This window comes from Candoia aspera, chromosome 5 (genome assembly GCF_035149785.1).
Source record: "Candoia aspera isolate rCanAsp1 chromosome 5, rCanAsp1.hap2, whole genome shotgun sequence".
NCBI classification, from domain to species: Eukaryota; Metazoa; Chordata; class Lepidosauria; order Squamata; family Boidae; genus Candoia; species Candoia aspera.
In genome coordinates this window covers 112,150,368-112,175,448 of record NC_086157.1, presented here as the reverse complement: position 1 = coordinate 112,175,448, position 25,081 = coordinate 112,150,368, and the positions used below count along the sequence as shown (strand labels likewise).

The 25,081-nt window shown below is 45.2% G+C and overlaps 1 protein-coding gene across 1 annotated transcript in view; it reads right to left on the bottom strand.

The window, feature by feature from the left end:
• Nucleotides 1–1,168: 1,168 nt before the first annotated feature.
• The window catches only part of PAK1 (p21 (RAC1) activated kinase 1), an 80,337-nt gene continuing 56,424 nt past the window's right edge, over nt 1,169–25,081 (bottom strand). Inside the window, exons 7-15 of the mRNA XM_063305951.1 lie at nt 24,676–24,853; nt 21,410–21,473; nt 17,672–17,720; nt 15,683–15,795; nt 7,449–7,566; nt 6,379–6,478; nt 5,315–5,511; nt 4,491–4,628; nt 1,169–2,529 (exon numbers count right to left, since the gene is read on the bottom strand). Of these exons, the coding sequence (XP_063162021.1) occupies nt 2,443–2,529; nt 4,491–4,628; nt 5,315–5,511; nt 6,379–6,478; nt 7,449–7,566; nt 15,683–15,795; nt 17,672–17,720; nt 21,410–21,473; nt 24,676–24,853 (1,044 nt within the window). The 3' untranslated portion in view covers nt 1,169–2,442. The remainder of the gene's footprint in view (nt 2,530–4,490; nt 4,629–5,314; nt 5,512–6,378; nt 6,479–7,448; nt 7,567–15,682; nt 15,796–17,671; nt 17,721–21,409; nt 21,474–24,675; nt 24,854–25,081) is intronic.

Here is a 25,081-nt window from a genome sequence, read left to right as displayed (position 1 = left end):
ACTCCAGCACAGCGCAACACAAGCAGTCTACCCTTTCTCCCGTCTTCCTAATGGCTTCCCTGGTCTATCACCGCTGGTTTCACCTCTGTCCCCGTGACTCCCACCCCAGAACATCGGTGCCTGAAACATGTGTATTCAGGAGTTGTGCCTGGATCTCACACATGTTCCACATCCAGGTGGAATTTGTATTTTGGCAGGGGCACAGACCACCCAAACCTGCTGTTCCATGCACCGAACATTTTGCACACCCCTAGATGTTAGTATGGACGCGGTGGCACTGCGGGTTAAACCGCTGAGCTGTCGATCGGAAGGTCGGCGGTTCGAAACCGCGCGGCGGGGTGAGCTCCCGTTGCTCGTCCCAGCTCCTGCACACCAAGCAGTTCGAAAACATGCAAATGTGAGTAGATTAATTGGTACCGCTTCGGCGGGAAGGTAACGGTGTTCCGAGTCGTCATGCTGGCCACATGACCCGGAAGTGTCTATGACAACGCCGGCTCCAAGGCTTTGAAACGGAGATGAGCACCGCCCCCTAGAGTCGGACACGACTGGACTTTACGTCAAGGGAAACCTTTACCTTTACCTTTTAGATGTTAGTGTGTTTTGTTGCTATGTTAAGTTTTTTTTTTAATCCGTTCAATCATTTCCAGTTCTCAGAGACTGCCTGGACAAGTCCCTGCAGTTTTCTTGGCCAGGTTTTTCAGAAGTGGTTTTGCCACTGCCTCCTTCCTAGGGCTGAGAGGGAGGGACTACAACTCACCGTCTCCCAGTTTCTAGCCCAGTGTCTTAACCACGACACCAAATTGGCTCTCATACTAATTTATGGCTTTAACTTTTATACGTTGCTGGTTTTTGAATGCTGTTAACCACCTTGAGTCCTCATCATGATACAAGGGCAGGAAATGTAAATAAATATCTCCTGTCAAGGTACAGGAGAGAGAATTCTCTGCTCATGCTTTGGAATACTCATTCCCGTCACAACTGCCCACAGATGGCTACCCTATTTTCAGCACTTGCAGAAGGGCATTTCATGAAAATCCAAACTGCAACAGCTTGGTCCGTGGATTTCTTGATGCTTTTTACATTGTTGTGTCATTTTGTTTTCCATGCATTTACATGCTTTGCTTCCTAATGCTCTTGCCTTTACAAACCAATCAGTGCAAAACATCTGTGATCTAGTTTATTCAAACTTGCTGAATTTGCATCCATCATTTTCATATCGCACAAATTAAGGGTTTTTTTTTCTATACCAAGTTACAGATGGCCCTAGTGTGCTGACACTCAGCTGTATCTCGGTCTGTAAAGACTGAATTCTCAGTTGCTCACGGAACCAGATAGACGACTCCTGATACAAAGCAGAATTACTGATTCTGCAAATTTTGAAATGTGAGGAAATTATATTCCTTCTTAGGGCTAGAGGGCAGCAAAGAAATACAAACGATAACCTTTTCTTCACTGCCATCTCAGGGTTTTCACAGCACTGAGCAAGGGCCAAAACAGCAAGTTTCTGTATTGTTTAATTCGAGATCATAGAAACCAAGATCACTTGCAGCAGCTTTTCCCAATCCAGTGCCCTCCAGCTGTCCTGGACTTCAACTCCCATAATCCCTCTGGCCAAGAGTCATGCTGGGAATTGAAGTTCCAACACATCTGGAAAGTACTGTTCTTATCTATGAATCAAACAGGCACTGATGACTGCAAATTAGGATGGGAAATAGCATAGGAATTTAATCAGAGGACAATTTGTTTCTCACACACACACATAGGCATATCGACACACACACACACACACACAAAACCCCAAACACATTGCATGATGATCAATGATTAATAAATCTTCCAAAAATGGGTGCGGGTGGTGTTCATCCTAACTACTTCAACATCTTCTTTGACGCATGCAGACTTGGGTCCAAACATCCAGTGATTCAGAGGGGAAAAAACAAAACCTTTCCCTTGAGATTATAAAAACAGTCCAAACTTCTCTTTGCCTGCCCCTGTTTTCAAGTAATTCAATCTTTCAGTAGTTTAAGAACCAGGCTCTCACAAAGGTAAAAAGGATGCCTAGACAATGAGAATTGTAACTTGCTTAGGAAAAACATCATCTAAAAAGTTTCTGCGTCATATTCTTCTCTTTCATTTTGAAATCAATACATTAAAAGATAAAGAACCCTCTTTGTTCAGGAACACAATGGTTGACCCCTTTTCTAGAGTTCTTGGTCGCTTCCACTCCAAGGCAGAGTTCAGAGTCACTCCACGCCGTACGTCTGAATCCTCCATCCAAATTGCTTCCATCGTGATCCCAGCCACAAAAGGTTAAAAGACTCCTGCCCAGGGCAGAACTCCTGAGAGATGAACGTTTTAAAATTGTCTCTTAAAAACAACAGAAAGAAAGAAAGAAAAAAAACAAAAAAAGTTAGGAAAAGGATTCTGATCAGCTGGTGGGGTTCAGTGGTTGTTCTTTGTGGCCTCTTTTGCTGCAATGATCAGAGGAGTGAGGCTGGACAGGGGCTTGGCAATTTTCAGGAATTGGTGCTGGAAAAGATGGAGAGAAAGGCAGAACTGTGAGCACTGGAAAAGACTGGTTCATCTAACCCGGTGTTTTTCAAACTTGGCCACTTTAAGATGTGTGGACTTCAACTCCCAGCATTCTGGGAGTTGAAGTCCACACATCTTGAAGTGGCCAAGTTTGAAAAACACTGGGTTAGCATCTCTGATATTCAACAAAACTATAGAGACAGTAAAACAACACACTCTGGGGTTAGTTGGTTAGTTTATTATTTATTTGATTTCCACCTTACTTAGGAACTCAAGGTGGCATATATAGTGTTCCCTCCTCCTCTTTCTTTCCCACAAGAGCCACCTTGTGAGATAGGCTGGTTTGAATGAGAGGGACCAACCATGAGCTGCCATGATGGTTGAGGGTAAATAGCCATCTAGGTTCCTCACTCCTAGTCCAGCACCTTCCACACTACTCCACACTGGCTCTTGGGCTGAGAGGCAGGGACTGGCCCAAAGTCCCCCAGGGAGCTTCCATGGATGAGTGGGGACCAGAACCCGGGGCTCCCCATTCCTGGTCCAGCCCCTTCTCCACCACCATGGCTTTCACAATCACTATAGATCCCTATGGACCTAACCAGCTTCTTATTCTCTGGAATCCCTGAAATAATGAAGATTGTAATCACTGATATGAAACCAAAGGCCACCTAAGAGCCCTTCACAATCAAGAAGGTGAATCTTGCCAAGTCTCCTTAGTCAAGTTTACTGCAGGTAAATTAGGTTATGGAATCTTGGATACAGAATGTGTTTCCTTCTGGAGCGGGGTTCGCTCTCTCCTCCTCGCCAGCAATCAACAGCCAGGGAAGCAAAGATTAACGCCAGGATTAACACCAGGCGAACAATCAAGCAGTAAACAATACCCTGATCAAGGAAGTACCAACTCAGACAAGCAATCAAACAGACAACAACAGTCTAATCCAGGAACTACCAAGGAGAGAACCACACCACAACACTGGCAGGGCAAGCCACGGTATATAAACGGAGAGCAAGGCCCACTCCCTTCTAGCACTGAAGATGTTGCCTAGTTGGGCAGTGACACATCTGCAAGAACACAACCAGGCTCAGAGAGCACCAAGGACTCCATATTTTTCATTGAAATGTGTTTATTAGGCCTTTTTCTAAAACAAATAATCTGTACACCATTTAGGATGAAGGATGAAGGAGGATGAGAAAGGGGAACCAAAGACTTCACTTCAGAAGGGGCACCGCCATAAAAGGGCATCCAGGATTTGAGAGATGACTAGCTATAAATGCTGTACAATCTCTCCCCGCCACCTCAGGGACTCTCACGCTCGACCGCACTGGGCCGTCATTCCAACAGAGATTCAGTTCCTGGCAATGTCCATCCAAGACGCTGGGGAATGATGACCTAGTTCTTCTCTGTGTCAAGGGCAAGAATTTTGCCTTAATCTCACCCCTCTGAGATTGTAACTGGGTAAGGGGGGAGGATGGGCAAGGATGGACAGCCGTGCCCCCAACAGCTGATCTTCGCCAACAAAAGACGCCGGAGAGACTCCAGTGAAGAAAGGCTGCCTAGGAGGGTCACTGCATGACCCAAGCTGAATCACAGAAACACACAAAGAACCATAAATGTTGGACATCCTGCCCCATGGAGCAGCATCCCACCAAGGATCCAGATGGCCCCAACTCTGTTAGCCTTTTGTTAAGCCATTAGAGACTTTGTGGGTCCTTCAGAGTTTGGGGCCAGGAGGTTAAATGGGCCCTGCTGGCCGATCTGCTTGGTTCTAGTCCTATTTTTAGACCCTGTGCCTATGTTTAGGCTTCCGTTGTTGTTTTGTGTTGTCACTGTAAGGTCTTCTCATTGTCCATCACCTGGAGTCACTGTAGTGTGAAATGGGGGGCTATGCAAATTGTATAAAAATAAATATCATTAATAAATTAAATTCTGTCTCTCATTCTCTGAATCGCAGAGTCACCTGGAGAAGCTCTTTAGCAGAACCTCTCTTCTCCACATCCATTTCGAGGCAGCGATTAAGGAAGTCTCTAAAGATGGGTGACAGCTTCTCTGGATTTTGCAGCTCTGGGGTCCCGTTGGTAGCAATGAGATACAAAGCCTGAAATTTAAAAAAAGAAAGAAAGAATAACCATAACAAAAGCTTGAATTGCTGATCTTACAGGTAGTTCTCACTTAATGACCATTTGTTTAGCAATGGTTCAAACTTACGACGGTGCTGAAAAAAAAGACTTGTAACTGGTCCTCACACTTATAACCATTGCAGCATCCCCACGGTCCCATGATCACAATTCAGGTGCTTCACAACTGGTTCACATTTACGACCATCACAGCCTCCCACAGCCACTTGATCGCCATTTTCAATCTTCCCAGCCAGCTTCCAGCAAGCAAAATCAATGGGGAACCATGTGATTCGCTTAACAACCACATGGTTCACTTAACAGCTGTGGTAATTCGCTTAACGATCGCTGCAAAAGGGTCGTAAAATTGGATCGGATTTGCTTAATGACCGCTTCACTTAGCAACCAAAATTCTGGTCCCAGCTGTGACTGCTAAGTGAGGACTACCTGTATTTTAGGCCCAAGTCTCAGAGGGAGACTTGACGCAAAGGCTCATGTTGCAAAAAGCAAAAGCAAAAGTCACATCATTGTACAGACAACGTCAGAGGAGGGGGTCCGAGCCATCGGGATTGTACTCTTCTGAATCACATAGTCCATATACAATCTGAAAACACGATGAACTCTCTGTTAGAGGAGAGGACAAACTCCAATGAAGTCCAGAGCTTACCCGCAGGGGGTTCTCGTTGAGGTACGGGGGTTCCCCCTCAATCATTTCAATGGCCATGATGCCCAGAGACCAGATGTCCACCTTGGGGCCGTAGGCTTTCCTTGTTACCACTTCGGGAGCCATCCAATATGGCGTCCCCACCATGGTGCTCCGCTTACTCTGCTCAGGAGTGATTTGGGCGCAGAAGCCAAAATCAGCTGGGGAAGAAGGAGGGGGGAGAACAAAGGAAACAAACAGGAATGAGTGAAAAAGGTTTGCACTAAGCTTGGTCCACTCCAGCATTCCCCAACCTGGTGCCCCCCACGATGGCAAAGCAACTCCCAGGACTTCGAGCCACCACGGGCTCCTCCTCTCTTCCCTTGGAGAAGGCAAAAAAATGTACCCCTCTTCTCACGCTCAGGGCCACGTCGGAAAGGCTAACCATCCAAAGAGCAGGCAAACAGGCCAGGTGCAAACAAAATGAGATTAAGACAATGGCTCTCTATGCATGGAAGAATACCTTTTCATCTTCTGCCCACTGAAAATTAAGATTAGATTGCAAGGTTGGGATCAGAGGCATCTGCAGACAGTGGTGTGTGCATGTGTGCGTGTTTGTACGTGCGTGAGAGAAGGGAGGCCAAACGACTAAAGCAACGGTACAATGCAAGCTCTGCTCCTTTTATACAAATACTGCAGTGTTTCTCAACCTCAGCAACTTTAAGATGTCTGGACTTCAACTCCCAGAATTCCCCAGCCAGCAAGGCTGGCTGGGGAATTCTGGGAGTTGAAGTCCTGACATCTTAAAGTTGCTAAGGTTGAGAAACACTTACATACTGTGTTGCTGCAAATCATAAAGCTTGCATTACGAACAAACGACACTCTTTTCGTCATTTTGACCACAGTGCCAGATCCTACGGACACCGCTGGTTGGGGCTACCCTCAAACACTTCAGGGACTGTGGCCCCTTGGTCTAGGGCTCTCATTAAAACTGAAGCCTTAATTTTTATGCCCCTATTACTTCATTAGAAGACAACGCAAATCATCCCTCAGGCCTGCAATTGCCGCCAATCTTCCAAGCCACGTACTTAGTTTGACCGACCCGTCCATTCCAAGCAAGATGTTGTCACTTTTGATGTCTCGATGGATGACCTGGTTGGAGTGAAGGAATTCCAAAGCTTGAAGGCACTACGGAGGAACAGCAAATACAGATGTAGGTGTACATGCGTCTGTAGGTGTATCTATGCACTTCCCAGCAACCAACACACTCAATGATGCAGTTATCAGAAAGACAGGGGTGATGTACAGGTAGTCCTCAACTTATGACCATTCATTTACAACGGTGCTGAAAAAAGTGACTTACGACCGGTCCTCGCACTTATGACCGTCGCAGCATCCCCGTGGTCATGTCATCAAAATTCGGGCGCTTGACAACCAGCATGTATTTACAACGGTTGCAGCATCCCAGGGTCACATGATCACCATGTGCGACCTTCCCAGCAGGCTCCCAACTAGTAAAATCAGTGGGGAACTGCACAATTCACTTTACAACTGTGGCAAAAACGGTCATAAAACCGGGTGCAACTCACTTATCGACCTCATCACTTAGCAATTTAAAGTTCTGGTCCCAATTGTGGTTGTAAGTCGAGGACCACCTGTAATGGTGTGTGGGAATGACTCTGGGAGAGCAGGCAAAGAGACACAACCAAGGGAACGGTCAGATAAGAGGCAGCTGTCCCGCAGCAGGAATGTGGGCAGGGCAAGAGGCTCAGAAGGGACCCTCCCTAGTTTTTGGGCTGTAGGGCAGAGGGGGAGAGAAGCACTTTCAGACTTGCAAGATTCTGTTAATGCAGCCTTACAACAAAGTAGAATTACTGGTCCACCTGGTAAGGCTGACAGGTACGAAAGGGCTACAAATTGCACAAAACCCCTCCCACTGCACATAAGCAGAGAAACCTTGGCAGAAGGTCCCCGTATTCTTTAAATCCACGATCAGGCAGAAGGCTGGTTGAGATTTGTAAGTGGATGCTTGGTGGTTTGTCATAGATCAGCAAAGCCCCCCAGCCCTGATAGCCTCAGATGAACTCTGTTGATGGGCTTCTCAAAGCAGGATTATGTCTCTGGCGGGGAATGCAGACCTAGTCATTAAAATTCTTACCTCTCGGCACACTGCAGCTATCTGTCCTTCATCCATGCAGGTCTCTGTCACGACGTCCGTCAACGAGCCGCCAGCCAAATACTCCATGACAACCCACAGTTCATCCCCCACCAAGTAACTGTAGTAAACCCAAGAAATCACAGGAGTCACATTCTTCAGCCAAACAGACCCACCTACTGCCAATCCTACATATGGCACAATGTGTAAAAACAGCAAGCTAGTACTGCAGGCCATCAGGGTAAAGCCACAGAACCATGTCGCAAATACAAAACAAATGAATTTGGGGGAGGGGAGGGGAGGGGAACAAATCTAGGTTCCAACTCCTGGTTAGAGATCACACTTTCCGAAGACCCTAAACTCTCTGCTCTGGCCCCCACAGAGTTGGAGACACTCCCCTGCGTAGCTTTTGTAGAGCACCTTGGGGAGAGAGGCCCCACCCTGGCAGAAAATTCAGGAGCCAAAATGATCTCCTTGCCTGCCCCGTCTCTTAAAACCTGTCCCCTAACATAGGTTGGGAAATACAGTTGGCCAATATCTTCCTAGAAAATGTACTGGTTTGAGTGGGAACTGCGTGAGCAGAATAGAAGGTACCCATGGATGAGAGAATTTGGAGAGGCTGTCTCAAAGATACCGGGATATAGGTAGTCCTCGACTTATGACCATTTGTTTAGTGACCGTTCAAAGTTATGACGGCGCTGGGAAAAGTGACTTGCGACCAGTCCTCGCAATTATGACCACTGCAGCATCCCTGTGGTCACATTATCAAATCTCAGGTGCTTGGCAGCCAGCATGTATTTACGATGGTTGCAGAGTCCCGGGATCATGTGATCGCCATTTGCGACCTTCCCAGCCAGCTTCCAACAAGCAAAGTTCATCTGGGGAAGCCAGATTTGCTCAGTGACCACATGATTCACTTAACGGCCATGGCAAAAAGGTCGTAAAATCAGGTGTGACTCATTTAATGACCACCTCACTTAGCAGCAGCAGTTCCAGTCCCGATTGTGGTCGTAAATCGAGGACCATCTGTAATCCCAAGGGATACTGTGACACAGTAGCTCTTTTGTGTGAAATCAGCCAGCTACAAAGATTCCTGGTGGCGAACAGGAGAAACCTCCTAGCCAAATACCACCAAGACCAGGGAGTCTCAAGCGTTCTACCCCCAGATCCCATTTGAGGGGCAATGACAGTTACTGAGGCTGGCCATTTACTATACGAGAATAAGGTGGACAGAATCACAGAATCATAGGGCTGGAAGGGACCGTGGAGGTCTTCAAGTCCAGCCCCCTGCCCAAGGCAGGAGTCCTCATACCATATCGAACAAGTGGTTGTCCAATCTTTTCTTGAAACCTTCCAGCGATGGAGCACTCACAGCTCCAGGAGGGCAAGCTGTCCCACATGATCACACTCTGGGCGCTTGGCCATTGGCTCGCAATTACGTCGTCACAGCGTCCCACAGTCACGTGCTCGCCATTTGCGACCTTCATTGCCGGCTTCCAACAAGCACAGTCAATGGGGAAGCCGGCAGGAGGTCACAAAGGGCAATCGTGTGACCAAGGGACGCTGCAACCACGTGGGATTCACCTAACAACGGCCACTGGGACTGCCACAATTGCCGTTTTAAGTCGGCGTGGTCACATGACGTCACGCTTTATGACTGCGTCGCTTACCCATGGAGCTGCCGGTCCCAATTACCACTGTTAAGTGAGGACTACCTGTATTGCAATGTGCTCTCCATGGGGCTGCCCTTGAAGACCATTCAGAAGCTTGATGTGTCCAGAATGCAGCAGCATGTAGAGTATGGGTGCGTCACGGTGCACCCATGTAACAGCACTGCTGTGTGAGCTGCAGTGGCTCCCAGTAAGCTTCTGGGTGCAATTCAAGATGCTGGTTATCATCTATGAAGCCCTCAGTGGCCTTGGGCCCAGTTATCTGAGGGAATGCTTCTTTCCCATGGTTTCTACCCAGCCTGTACAACCAGAGTGGGCAAGAACTGGGTTCGATGTCATCAAGCCTTGCCATCTGAAGGGATCCAGGAAGCCGTCTCTGTTGTAACACCTGCCCTCTGGAACAGCATCCCCCCCAGATAACTGCCCCAATCCTACCTGTCTTCAAGCAAGTCAACCTGTTCCCCCGGGCCCTGCTGGACCTCTACCAGTTGGGTACTGCATGGGAAAGAGGACTTTTACTGTCTACTACAAACAACTATCTTCAGCAAAGGATCGTTCCCTTGTCGTGGTGCTGGAGCTCGAGCACCTCAATGATGCCATGAGCTAAACCGTGAAGGGCCACCCAAGACGGGAAGGTCATGACAGAGAGGTCAGACTAAATGCGATCCCTGGGGAAGGTAATGGCAACCCACCCCAGTATTCTTGCCGTGAAAACTAAATGGACCAGTGCAACCAGAGATATGTCGGTATACCATCGGAAGAGGAGACCCCCAGGTCGGAAGATGGTCAAAATGCTACTGGGGAGGAACAGAGGATGAGCTCAACTAGCCCCAGACGTGATGACGCAGCTAGCTCAAAGCCGAAAGGACGGCTAGCGGCCGACGGTGCTGGTGGTGAACGGCGAATCCGATGTTCTAAGGATCAACACACCATTGGAACCTGGAATGTAAGATCTATGAGCCAGGGCAAATTGGATGGGGTTATTGGTGAGATGTCAAGATTAAAGATAGACATTTTGGGCGTCAGTGAACTTCAATGGACTGGAATGGGCCACTTCACATCAAATGACCACCAGATCTACTACTGTGGACAAGAGGACCACAGAAGAAATGGAGTAGCCTTCATAATTAATAGTCAAGTGGCTAAAGCAGTGCTTGGATACAATCCAAAAAACGATAGAATGATCTCAATTCGAATTCAGGGCAACCCATCTAACATCACAGTGATCCAAATCTACGCCCCAACCACAGATGCTGAAGAAGCTGAAGTAGAGCAGTTCTATGAGGATCTGCAGCACCTACTGGACGACATGCCTAAAAGAGATGTTATTTTCATCACAGGAGACTGGAATGCTAAGGTGGGCAGTCAAATGACACCTGGAATTACAGGTAAGCATGGCCTGGGAGAACAAAACGAAGCAGGACATAGGCTGATAGAATTTTGCCAAGACAACTCACTCTGCATAACAAACACTCTCTTCCAACAACCTAAGAGACGGCTTTATACATGGACTTCACCAGATGGACAACACCGAAACCAGATTGACTACATCCTTTGCAGCCAAAGGTGGCGGACATCTATACAGTCGGTAAAAACAAGACCTGGAGCTGACTGTAGTTCAGATCACGAACTTCTTGCACAATTTAGGATCAGACTAAGGAGATTAGGGAAGACCCACAGATCAGCTAGATATGAGCTCACTAATATTCCTAAGGAATATGCAGTGGAGGTGAAGAATCGATTTAAGGGACTGGACTTAGTAGATAGGGTCCCGGAAGAACTATGGACAGAAGTTCGCAGCATTGTTCAGGAGGCGGCAACGAAATACATCCCAAAGAAACAGAAAACCAAGAAGGCAAAATGGCTGTCTGCTGAGACACTAGAAGTAGCCCAAGAAAGAAGGAAAGCAGAAGGCAACAGTGATAGGGGGAGATATGCCCAATTAAATGCAAAATTCCAGAGGTTAGCCAGAAGAGAGAAGGAATTATTTTTAAACAAGCAATGCGCGGAAGTGGAAGAAGACAATAGAATAGGAAGGACAAGAGACCTCTTCCAGAAAATTAGAAACATTGGAGGTAAATTCCAGGCAAAAATGGGTATGGTCAAAAACAAAGATGGCAAGGACCTAACAGAAGAAGAAGAGATCAAGAAAAGGTGGCAAGAATATACAGAAGACCTGTATAGGAAGGATAACAATATCGGGGATAGCTTTGACGGTGTGGTCGGTGAGCTAGAGCCAGACATCCTGAAGAGTGAGGTTGAATGGGCCTTAAGAAGCATTGCTAATAACAACACAGCAGGAGATGACGGCATCCCAGCTGAACTGTTCAAAATCTTGCGAGATGATGCTGTCAAGGTAATGCATGCTATATGCCAGCAAATTTGGAAAACACAAGAATGGCCATCAGACTGGAAAAAATCAACTTATATCCCCATACCAAAAAAGGGAAACACTAAAGAATGTTCAAACTATCGAACAGTGGCACTCATTTCACATGCCAGTAAGGTAATGCTCAAGATCCTGCAAGGTAGACTTCAGCAGTTCATGGAGCGAGAATTGCCAGATGTACAAGCTGGGTTTAGAAAAGGCAGAGGAACTAGGGACCAAATTGCCAATATCTGCTGGAAAAAGCCAGGGAGCTTCAGAAAAACACCTATTTCTGTTTTCTTGACTATTCTAAAGCCTTTGACTATGTGGACCAGAACAAGTTGTGGCAAGTTCTTAGCGGTATGGGGATACCAAGTCATCTTGTCTGCCTCCTGAAGAATCTGTATAACGACCAAGTAAGAACAGACCACGGAACAACGGACTGGTTTAAGATTGGGAAAGGAGTACGGCAGGGCTGCATACTCTCACCCTACCTATTCAACTTGTACGCAGAACACATCATGCGACAAGCTGGCCTTGAGGAATCCAAGGCTGGAGTTAAAATCGCTGGAAGAAACATTAACAATCTCAGATATGCAGATGATACCACTTGGATGGCTGAAAGCAAAGAGGAACTGAGGAGCCTTATGATGAAGGTGAAAGAAGAAAGTGCAAAAGCTGGTTTGCAGCTAAACCTCAAAAAAACCAAGATTATGGCAACCAGCTGGATTGATAACTGGCAAATAGAGGGAGAAAATGTAGAAGCAGTGAAAGACTTTGTATTTCTAGGTGCAAAGATTACTGCAGATGCTGACTGCATTCAGGAAATCAGAAGACGCTTAATCCTTGGGAGAAGAGCAATGACAAATCTCGATAAAATGGTTAAGAGCAGAGACATCACACTGACAACAAAGGCCCGCATAGTTAAAGCAATGGTGTTCCCCGTAGTAACATATGGCTGCGAGAGCTGGACCATAAGGAAGGCTGAGCGAAGGAAGATCGATGCTTTTGAACTGTGGTGTGGGAGGAAAATTCTGAGAGTGCCTTGGACTGCAAGAAGATCAAACCAGTCCATCCTCCAGGAAATAAAGGCAGACTGCTCACTTGAGGGAATGATATTAAAGGCAAAACCGAAATACTTTGGCCACATAATGAGAAGATGCTGATGCTGGGGAGAGTGGAGGGCAGAAGGAAGAGGGGCCGACCAAGGGCAAGGTAGATGGATGACATTCTAGAGGTGACGGACTCGTCCCTGGGGGAGCTGGGGGTGTTGACGACCGACAGGAAGCTCTGGCGTGGGCTGGTCCATGAAGTCACGAAGAGTCGGAAGCGACTGAACGAATAAACAAAAAAAACCCCGAACTATAATTTTTTTTTCATATTTTGATTTTTCTCCCTTTTCAATTTGTAGCTGTGGCTGTCCAGAGTTTTTCTGGAGTTGGGCAGTCCTAGAAATGTGTTTTATTGATTGGTTGATTGATAGATGGATAGATTTAAATTAATTAAATCCAACATATAAAATTACTCCCCATGTTATTTCATAATTAAGAATTACAGCTCTATGGGAGAGGCTCTGGTTGTTGCGTATGACGCCCTGGCAACAGACAATGCACCCCAAGCCCCTTGCAAGGCTCAGTTTTAATAAAGGACTTTTTAAAAAAAGACTAAAGTCCACAAATAAACTCAAGAGCAAGGAGAAGAACAAACAGAGAGAAGGAACAGTCAAAGGGGAAATATTTTAATCCTGAGCATCTGAACACATCTTTTCCTCCTACCACTTGCGCAGTTGAATCAGCCGTTACTTTTTCCTGTCCCAGCAAATTGTAGCAGATTTGGATCAGCATGGACCATTCCGCACTGAAGATGGGGAAATGCCAAGAGCAGCACATCCATAAGAGAGCCAAGACAAGAGAGCATCATATAGATAAAACCTGGCCAGCATCTTCTCCAAGTCTTTAGTGACGGTATTTTTAACAGTTTTTTTTTTTAATGAAGGCACAAAGATGAACATTGAAGCAGAGCTGAGAATATGCGTTTTGTTTTTTTTTAAAACTGAACGTACTAGATACCAGGACTTCAAGAATCAACTTGGAAGCCTTAAGGCAGTGGTGTGTAACTCTCACAACCAGTTCGTCAGGGGAAAATTTACCTCCAGATTTATATCCTTTTGCTAAATATTTATAATACATTTTCTCTTAAGGGTCCCGAGGCTTTCTGATCTGGTTAGGATACTCTGATTGTTTGGGTTTGATATACATAAATTTCCAAAGAGAGGGTTGAGAGCATAATAAGAGTTAGAGGTTGAAATATATCTGGAAAGGTGGGATTTACTGAAGTATGACGTGGATTTATGTAGGCAGCAGCTAAAAATATTGTTTTGCTTGGCTGGAAAAATATTATATCTGATTTTAAAAGCCTGAATGGAAAACCTACCTTCTAATCAATCTCATGGAAAACCCGTTCAAATTCAATGTGGTCAAGCTTTGATTAAGAAGCAGGAACCAAGAAAAATCTGAAATTGTCAAAGTGGAAATGAAGTGTACTAAATAAGATGTGTTAGGAATATGAACATGAACTTAGGTGGACCAGAGTAGGCCACTAAATCAGATGGTTATGAAATAGCCCATTCAAAGCATAAGACCATGGGAAGGAACAGAGTGGAAACAATATTCAAAAAGGACATAGGCAAGTATCTGCTTGGCTTTAACCCTGTTAATGATTAGCATCGTAGAATTAGTGAATATCTAGTGAACATCAGTGTTATACAAAAGTAGGTCCCTGCCACAGGCACAATGGTAGAAGACACCGAGGAATTCTGTGGCAAATGGCAAGGGGTGATGGATTCAGTATGGACAAAGGACACAGCGCTAGCAAGGGATTATTGGAGTGCCAAAGCTGTACAAAAGGAGGTGCATGGAATTAAAGGAAGTTTTGGATCAAGGGAATGCAGTAAAGATAGTTCTTGGTAGGAGAAGGAAGAGAAGGAGATGGAGAAGATGTAGCAGCAGAGGGTCGTCAAGTAGGACCTGCCTAATAACATCCTAGCAGAAGACCCAGATGATGTTCTTCCAATCATCAATCTGTGATGAACGCTGAATGAGCACTGAAGTTCAAGTGTCTAGGCAAGTCAAAAGCAAGTAACTTCTTTAGCTGGCGGTTTTTATGCCTTTACTCAGAATTCTGTGTGCCTGATCGTTGCCCATTTTGTTTATATTCCTCTTTTCCTAGTAAACACATTTATATAACTAGAGATTTGGGTTCATGGGTTTTAGAAGGGAATTTCTCCATAAGACCTTGCCCACATGCAAAACTGCATGACTATCTGTTGTGTTCTGGGACCGGCCTCTGGTTTGTTCAGTTCTCGCATCTGAGCTTTGAGTAAGCAGATCTAAAACAGCTTCCTCCATCAAGATCAGTGTTTCTCAACCTTGGCCGCTTGAAGATGGGTGGACTTCAACTCCCAGAATTCCCCAGCCAGCATGGCTGGCTGGGGAATTCTGGGAGTTGAAGTCCACCCATCTTCAAGCGGCCAAGGTTGAGAAACACTGATCTGAGTGAGAAGTCTTAGCCAAAAGGTTAACATCTTCCTAAAAGCACAGACTGAGCAGATGCCAGGTAGTTCAGCCCAATCTGTGGCAGCTTTTTGGAAATACTTTTCCCCAAAGAAGCCTTGGAAATACAGTGCATGCCAAAGAGGTTTTAAAACCCAGAAATTTGTGTGGCACCCACCCTGATGATGATCTGGAAGTCTTTAAAAAGCTTGGCTGCTTCCCCAGACCTTGAGGTAGAGGGTTGGTAGACTTATGGGTGAAGACCTTTGTCATTTTGGAGTTGGGTATCAATCAATCAATCTTGCCACCCCTCCCAATTATAACAAGGCCTCTGTGCATTTGAAATAATCCATTCTATTAAATTATAAACCATTCTACTCAATTCAGATCAACACCAGCAGTGTGGAAACGTCATAGACCGGGACCAGCTCCATTTCTGGGGATCTCCTGAAATTCTCCTCTCCCACCACCACGTCAGCTTAGATCACCTGTTTTATTTACTGATTTTTAAGGGAGAACAAGGGGCAAGCATTTCAGCCCTCTCACCCCACACTCCCAGTGAACTTTGGGGTAGCGAAAAAACAACATCTCTTTCTGTAAAAGCGGCTGCATAAAACAAGGCTGCCTGCTGAATCTAATGGCAAGTACCTGTCTAGATAGTTGACAATGTTGGGATTCTTGTTTTCCCTCATGACGAGAATTTCATTGATGATTAGCTCTTTCTTCGGCTGCTGCTGCAAATTCATCTGTTTGATTGCAACCTGAATTTTGAAGGAGGAGAAAGGAAAGGGTCAATCCATAAATCTGATTGCGAGAGTCGTGATTTAATGGTGGCAGAAGATACTAGAAGTAAGTTAGCATCAAGCGAGCATTAAAATATCCCACAGTTCATGAAATGGATTCATGGGGTTAAATTCTAGGCAGGGATCCAATTGCAAAAGGATGAAAGGAGCTTTTTGTATGCTTGCTCCTGGCTGCAAATTGAGAATTGCTCAAAACGGGAAATTTCTAGATAATCATAGGTTATATATAACACTCCATTCATCAATAAAAGAGTTGTTATTATTATTAACATACCTTGTGTGACATTTCCAGATCCAATAAAAAATGTGAATTGATCCCTCTGGGAAGTCAGTATCTTTTTTAATTGAATAATTGAATTTTGAATTGAATAACTGGTGTGCAAAGTAGGGTCAACTGCACTGATGGAAGAAGTGACTGATACCGACTTCCCAAAGGGATTGATTCACACTTTTTATTGGATCTGGAAAGATTACTTAAGTTAGTTAATAATAATAACAACAACTCTTCTAAATGGAGTGTTATACATAACCTATGACTGAACGTTGACATGCAGTATATTGTTCTGTGCTGTTATCTTGAATTCGTATCTCTCCTTGCCTTACAGAATATTAAAAATGAGAAATCAAAAAGTCAAAAAGATCAAGTCACTAGACCTCAGGAGTTATCTTGAACACATCTGCCTTCCCCAGGGCTAGGCAGGTTCTATGCAATCTCCAAACTCCCATTTTTGTCACTCCTATAGCCACTCCAATTGCACACCAAATTTGGTGGTGTGCATGCTAAAAAGCAAGGGCCATTCTGAGGCAGGAAATGCTCAAACACTGCAGCACATATCCTAAAATATGCTTATCAGTTTCAACCAAACCCAGGAAACTCCGCAACCCTCACTTCAAAAAATGGAAGTGAGGCTCCAGCTACTTTGCATTGTTGCCCCCCCCCGCATTGTGTGTTATCAACTATGCCCCCTCCCGTGATAAACACAGCCCCGAGCAACAAAGGATTGCCCACTCACCCAAGATTATTTTCCCATGTTCTTTTATACTTTGGGATTTAAGATATTTCCAGAACAGGATTGATATATGCAAAGTGAGAGAGGAAGGAAGGGAGGGAGGGAGGAAAGGTGAGATGGAAACAAGGAAGGAGGGAGGGAGGGAGGGATGGAAACAAGGAGGGAGGGAGGGATGGAAACAAGGAAACAAGGAAGGAGGGAGGGAGGGAGGGATGGAAACAGGGAGGGAGGGAGGGAGGGAGGGAGGAAAGCCGAGATGGAAACAAGGAAACAAGGAAGGAGGGAGGGAGGGAAAGAGGGATGGAAACAAGGAAGGAAGGAAGGAGGGAGGGAGGGAAAGAGGGATGGAAACAAGGAAGGAAGGAAGGAAGGAAGGAAGGAGGGAGGGAAGGAGTGATGGAAACAAGGAGGGAGGGAGGGAGGAAAGGCGAGATGGAAACAAGGAAGGAAGGAAGGAGTGAGGGAGGGAAAGAGGGATGGAAACAAGGAAACAAGGAAGGAAGGAAGGAAGGAGGGAGGGAAGTAGTGATGGAAACAAGGAGGGAGGGAGGGAGGGAGGGAGGGAGGGAGGGAGGAAAGGCGAGATGGAAACAAGGAAGGAAGGAAGGAGGGAAGGAAGGAAGGAAAGATGACTCAGCCAAATTATTTGGATCAGTGCCTTGTTTTGAATGGGAGAAACAATGCAACACGTTTATGTCAAATCTTAAAAGATGCTCACTACGGGGGATTCCAGAGAGTCCCCAAAGAACCTCTTTGCGATTGAAAAAGATTTTCTGAGTCAACCCCCTGCCTGCATCTCATCTCTCTCCTGCCATAAGTTTTACCTCTTGTGCTGTTGCTACGTCCATCGCTGTGTAAACAGTACCCGAAGCCCTGGAACACAAGAGGGGGAGGACAATCTGTTCAAAAGAGCCTCAAGTACCATATATAATCATGAAGAAGCCCATCCGTGGATAAGCCAACCCTCGAATTTTTAACCAAAATACTGCGAAAAATGTGCCACCTGCAGATAAGCCGACCCTCAAATTTTTCATATGTTTGGATTTTCACAATTGGCTTATCTGTGGGTAATCCACAGATTAACTAAAATAGCATGAAAAATGGATAAACATTCAGGAGTCAACTTATCCACAGATGGGCTTATACTAAAGTATATACGGGATATACAGGTACCTTTAAAAAGTATAACCGTATACACTCACGGATAAGCCGATCCCAATTTTGGGGGTGTATTTTGGTACCTAAAATTCTCATCTTATTCGCAAATGTATAGAGGAACTTATTTGCAAAGGTTATCATAAGCATCCTATTCCGTTACGGCCCCAAAACAGGGCTTTGAAACTTTTTCACCTGCTTCCATTTTTCACTGGCATGCTACAAAGTATGCACCCCAAAAAGGAAAGAGGTTCAAGGCCAACAAACCAGCTGGCCCAAAACAAATATGACATTGAATTGAATGTAAAAGTACAATAATGAATTAATTAAAATCTAAAGTCTGCCTTGAGTCATCTGCTGACGACTACCTGGGCATCGCTGTTTGTGGGGGGCAAGAATACGGAAACTTGTTCTTCCAGATATTGTTTTGACTTCCTAAGCTTATCCCTTATCTTTATTCCATTAACTCCTTTCTCGTCCTTGTTTTTTTAAACGGGGGGCAATCTGTTCAACGGTCTGTAGAATCCAAATGAGTTCACTGCAGTTGAGACAAAGGTGAACCCTAATTTCTTCCATTTCAGCTCTTCTCACATTAATTTCCTTCCTCACCAACCCCTGTAAGTTTATTTGCAGGTATCGGCAGCATTTATGAGAACCTGGTGTGGCTGTGTGACAACAACGGACAATAAAACTGGCAAGGTGACAAAAACAGATTCCCACCTGCAGGATGCTTTTGTCTCAGTGATCTAACTGTCTGCTCACCCATGCAAATTGGTCCTCGGCAAGCTGAAAGCCCCTGAAACTGATATGAGCACAATTATGTGCAAATACCAAAGACCAGCTCCCAAATCCCACAGAAACTGCAACAAGGAACAAATAAAAAACTTTTTGAAGAAAACTCCCACGGCTTCACTCCAGTCCAGAGGACGGCAAATTTCTACAGGAAAAGCATGGGGAGTGCGTCATGGTTAAAAATGTCCACATTTGGGGAAGCGAGGAAAATTTTTTTGTTTCTGGTTCTTCTCACCACTCCAAGGGAAAAAAGAAAAAAGAAAAATTTGGAAAAAGAAAAATTTTGTTAAAGTACCTGCTACCTGTTCTTTTGATACTCTATGTGCATGAAATGCATTATTTCTTCCCTGACTTGCTCATAAAATCATCCTAATTGGGGCATTACATTTCGAAGCGTGACTGGGCTATGCATGTCAGATTGTGGAGAATGTGGCTTACTCTCAAAGTTATCAAATGAGTAAGATTTATCTGTGGAAATCCATTTTATGTATCTGAAAGGAAGACAACCATTTTTAAGTCACCCCCGCCCCCCATCTCCAAGAATAAATGGGGAAAAATTGAAAAACCCAAATTTGATTATTAACGAAAAATTACTAAAATGATAGGCGGGGCTGAGATTCCCCCATCTTATCATCCAAGAGTAACCAACTCCAGCTGGACCTTATTTTGAAAGCATCCCCCTCCCCAGTGAATGGATGCACGTCTCAATACGCACTTAGAAAGTATTTACTTTTCTGTATCTCCTGCAAAAAGTCGTATTTTTAAAAAAAAGGAAAAAAGAGCAGGACTCAGATTTTTAAAAACAGAATAACTAATACATAAACTACCTCTAAAGTAAGAATTCCTATTTACAAAACTACAGGTAGTCCTCAACTTACAACCATTCGTTTAGCGACTGTTCGAAGCTCTGATGGTGCGGAAAAAAGTAACTTATGACTGGCCCTCTGTCAGGCTCTGCCTGCTAACCAGTAAAGACACAGGCGCTAGCGTGGGCTTAGGTTCTGGCTTTATTGATAGAACAGAGTGCATGCCTTTTAGAAAAGCTGAGAGTGAGGGGAGCGCACCGGAACGGGATTTAAATAGCTCGCGCGGTCAGCGCTCCACCCCTTCTTACTCCGGGTGCTCCCCGAGCCCCGTCGGTTCCGTTGCCGGTAGGTGAGGGGTCGTGGAGCCCCTCCTGTGCTCTGGGCATTTCCTTGATTGCTCCCCTGGCCGGTGATGGTTCATTGCCGGGCGATCAGGTTCGTAATCTCTGACAGCTCGGGCGCGCCTCGTGGTCTGGTCTTGTCAATTACCTTCTTTGCAACATTGTATCTCTCTCTTCCGTGCCTCAAGTTGATACTTTGTGGCCAGCACCCGTTGCTCTCTTTTGTTAGCTAGTTGCCTTTTCCCTTAATCCGCCCGGTACCCCTTTCCCTGCATTGTCATGCGAGCCATTGCAATGTCACAAGCATCGCAACGGTGATCATGACACCCTCACACTTAGGACCATCACAGCATCCCTGCAATCACATGATCAAAATTTGGGCACTTGGCAACCAGGATGTATTTATCATGGTTGGAGAGTCCTGGGGTCACGTGATTGCCATTTGCGACCTTCCCAGCCAGCTTCTGACAAGCAAAGTCAATGGGGGAAGCCGGACTTGCTTAACAACCATATGGTTCACTTAACGACCACGGTGATTCGCTTAACGACTGCAGCAAAAAAGGTCATAAAATCAGTCATGATTAACAACTACCTTGCTTAGTGATGGAAGTTCCAGTCCCAATTTGGTCGTAAGTCGAGGACTACCTGTAATTGAGCCCCGTTTGCATGTACCAATCCTTCTCCCTCCCTAGGATAGAACCCACTCTCTTGCATGGAAATAGACAGCTCTATAATGCTTACACACTCCTCCTTCCGATAGAAACAGCAAAGAAATAAAAAGAATGAAATGGAGTAAAGGAATGGAAAACGGGGTGAGGAAGGAAAAGAAACAGAAAAGGGAAACCGAGTTAATTGGAGTGAGGCAAAGGGAAGGGCTAACTGGACAGCAAAGGCAAGGAACAAGGGGAAGACCCTCTCTGGGGTTACAAAAGGGTTAAATCCACCAGGCAAACCGCCTCCCAAGCAACAGCTGATCTTCCAAGCCACCTGCACTTTGAGCCTTCCTATTGGGCGAATACGCTATTAACAAAATAATGTAATTCAACTAGAGTTTAATTCCTTGGAGTCAGAACTCTTTGTTTTTCAATAAAGCATGGGAGGCACGGGGTTCTTCTCTCTAATCCGAGTCATTTACCAAAATAAACCAACCTCTGCCCGCCACGTTGTGCACATGGTCTTTTGCGCACTTCACAGGCGGTTAGAAGGACAAGACGGATGCAGAGTCATTTCAATGACCACGCGTGGCAGTAATTTCCGGGTGCACAATTTCCCACAGAAGTCACAAAATAAGGCACAACCGTAATCTGGTATTCAGTCATCAGTTTTGGAGCAATGAAAAGTGGATTTGAGTTATGAGTAACCAAAGGAATTACAACAGCTAATCTACCGAACAAGGAAGAGCACTTCTGACAATGCTATCTCAGTCTTTAAGCAAGGAAGAGGCAGACATTCACAACTCAACACTTACCCTTGTCCAATCTTCTCAAAGCTTGTATATTTCTTCTTCGGATCACCAATGCTTACGATGCCTCCTTTCAAAACAAGCAAAACACTGAATTCAGATTTTAACTTTGCAGTTTAAGCTTTTTAGATGCTTGTAGACATTAGTTCCTTGAAAATGCAGTTACAAGTAGTCCTCAACTTACAACCATTCACTTAATGGCCATTCAAAGTTACGACGGTGCTGGGAAAGGTGACGTGTGACCAGTCCTCGCACTTACGGCCGTTGAAGCATCCCTGTGGTCGCGTGATGTATTTGGGCACTTGACCATCAGCATGTATTTACGATGGTTGCAGTGTCCTGGGGTCATGTGATCACCATTTGCAACCTTCCCAGGGGGTTTCTGACAAGCAACATTAATGGGCAAAGCTGGATTCGCTTAACGGCTGTGGCAAAAAAGCTCGTAAAATCGGGTGCGACTCACTTAACAACTGCATTGCTTAGTGACAGACATTCCAGTCCCAATTGTGGTCATAAGTCGAGGACTACCTGTAGTTTTCTAAAGTTTTGAGAGAAACCACTTAACTGTGAGAAAAATTTTGAAGGAAAAAATCCAAAGTTTACACAATGGGACAAAGACTTGATCAACATGGGAACTCACTGGGTGAGTAATAAATTATGCATCTATCAGTTTCCTTCAGTTTAAACACAGCATAATAATATTGCATGAGTATGGATGGGACGCGGTGGCGCTGCAGGTTAAACCGCTGAGCTGCTGAGCTTGCCGATCGGAAGGTCGGTGGTTCGAATCCACATGACGGGGTGAGCTCCCGTTGCTAGTCCCAGCTCCTGCCAACCTAGCAGTTCAAAAACATGCAAATGTGACTAGATTAATAGGTACCGCTTCGGCGGGCAGGTAACGGCGTTCCGTGTAGTCATGCCGGCCACATGACCACGGAAGTGTCTACGGACAAACGCCGGCTCTTCGGCTTTGAAATGGAGATGAGCGCCGCCCCCTAGAGTCGGACACCACTGGACTTAATGTCAAGGGAAACCTTTACCTTTACCTATGGATGGGAAATGTCCAGGCAGATGTCTTAGGTAAAAGAACAAAAGATGATCTCTGTTCAAAGCTTTGCCACTCAACAGATGAGAAGAATATTAGTATCTCATCCAGTTTTGTTTCATCTAAAACATGCTGGCTGAGGAATTCTGGGAGTTGAAGTCCATGCATTTTAAAGTTGCCAAGGTTGAGAAACACTGATCTAAAATTTTCCTAAGAATTCCCTTCACCTCCTCATCCCAGACATTAATGGAAATTTTGAAGAGTACATTAAAATGGAGTGAGGCATCATTCAATCTTAGCCCCAGTACTCTTCAACCTTTCCTTTAACATCTGGGATGAGGAGGTAAAGGAAATTTAAATGGGGAGCTGTTAATGAGTACTCCCCAAATAGAATTTCCAAGTCAGCTGTGAATTGGACATGCCACTGAGTTTATACTTAACATGCTTATTCATCAGAGTATCGTGTGGTACTTTGGCAAATGCTGACATTAAGATATATTACATCCATGGCATTCCCACAATCTACTAGAAAATTACCTGATCAAAAAATAAGTTAAAAAATCAGTCTGACAAGACTTGGCCTCAATCCATGCTAAGTGAATATATCAGACAGTATGGACTGCATCTTTGGTCAGTCATGAAGTATATCTGAGTATCATTTTTAATTACAATCCGGATGCCTTTAGCCACTGGTTGCCTAGAAGCTGGAAAAATTTAACTATTCCCTCCCAAATCTGTAGTCCAGACTTGAAGAGATCCTAAATATGGAGAGAGCCATCAAGTCCAAGATCCTGCTCAGTGCAGGAATCTAAATTAAGGTATCCACAAAAGACAGCTGACCAGTCTTAAATACATTCAGTGAAGAGAAGCCCGATACTTCATTGGTACCTCTATCTAAATGCTCTTACCCTTTGGAGGTTTTCTTCATATTCAAGCCAAATTTGTCTTCCTATCCTATGCCTTTACCATTATTCCACATCCTGTGAATCCCAAATTGCCGAAAAACACTTTTGGTGGTGGTGTTATTATTATTATCCTACAGGTAGTCCTCATTTAACTACCACAGTTGAGACTGAAATTTCAGTTGCTAAGCAAAGTGGTCATTAAGTGAATCTGACATGATTTTATGACCTTTTTTGTGGTGGTCGTTAAGTGAACCACGTGGTCATTGAGCAAATCACACAGTTCCCCACTGATTTTGCTTGCCAGAAACCGTCCGGGAAAGATGAAAATGGCGATCACGTGACCACGGGATGCTGTGACGGTCATAAACGTGAACTGGTTGCCAAGCATCCAAATTGTGATAACGTGACCATGGGGACGCTGTGACAGTCGTAAGTGTGAGTATCGGTTGTAAGTCAGTTTTTTCAGCAACGTCGTAAGTCCAAACCATCACTAAAGGAATGGTTGTTAAGTAAGGACCACCTGTACTCCTGTTCCCTTTCTGCCTACAGTGCATGCAATCTTCTTCTGCCAGAAACTGTTCGGCTGGTTAAAAGTGCTCCGGACATATTAATTGTGGTCCTTGTCTCCTAAAAGTGGGCTTCCCAGATGTATGTGGTGGGGGAAAAGAGGATGCCAGAGCAGTTGACTCTTTTGCTTGCTCCCGCAAGGCTCGGTCCATCTGCCATGTTCCATCACATCCAGAACCCCACTTTGCCAACACTACCGTCGTGAGTCTCCAAGTAGCTTCTAGCCTTGACAGTCCCACCTAACACATTCCAACTATTTAGAGAAGTAAAGCATCACATGTCACACCACTGACATCGCTGGGGGAAGGTTCCGAAAGGCTTTCAACACTGACAGTGCTAAAGTTTGCACCTTAGCACCAGGCGATGACTTAACACAAAACAGGAGCACAAGCTTAGACAAGAAGTATTTTTGTCTTCCATCACAATGAAAAGATCGCAACGCCAGTGCAATATTTTCCCTCTCCCCCCGCAAGCCCCTACTCTCAAAGTTCCACTTCAAAGAACTTACTGTCAGCCTTACCAGGTAGGCGAGACAGGAAACACAACCAGATAAGCTAATTCTTATCTTGCAAGTCTGACAATACAAATCTCCCACCGTCTCCTTTACAGCCCGAGAAACTAGGGTTGAGCTTTCTGAGCCTCTTGCCCCACCCATTACTCAGCTGTGGGATATGTCCTCTCTTATCTGATCATTCCCTTGGCAGCATCTCTTCGCCCCGTCTCCCAGGGTCATTCCCACCTGCCAGTGCACTTACTTAACTTTTCCAGGATCTCTTCATCAGTCATTTTAGGCTTCTTCTTCTGCTTTTCGGCATTTCTTGCCAGCGTATCTGGGGGCGTGGTGCTGTTTTCAGAAGGGGAGGGGATGGGAGAAGTGGTCACATCTCTGGTGGGGGCTGGCGGAAGAGGTTCAATCACAGAGCGGGTGTAGATCTACATTTTGGGGACAGAGAGGGAGAAACAGGCATAAAAATGAAAGAAGGACAGCAGAAAGTTTGCTGGAATCCATTGCCACAAGCGATGGCAAACGGCTGTTTAAAAGCAGAGCCTGCTTAGCAAACAACAAACAGATGGTAAAAAAGGAACTATCAGCAGTGGTTCTTCACCAGCACCAAATGGAGCTTCAAGCAACAGTAGCAGTCTACCTTCAGCAGCTGGGGC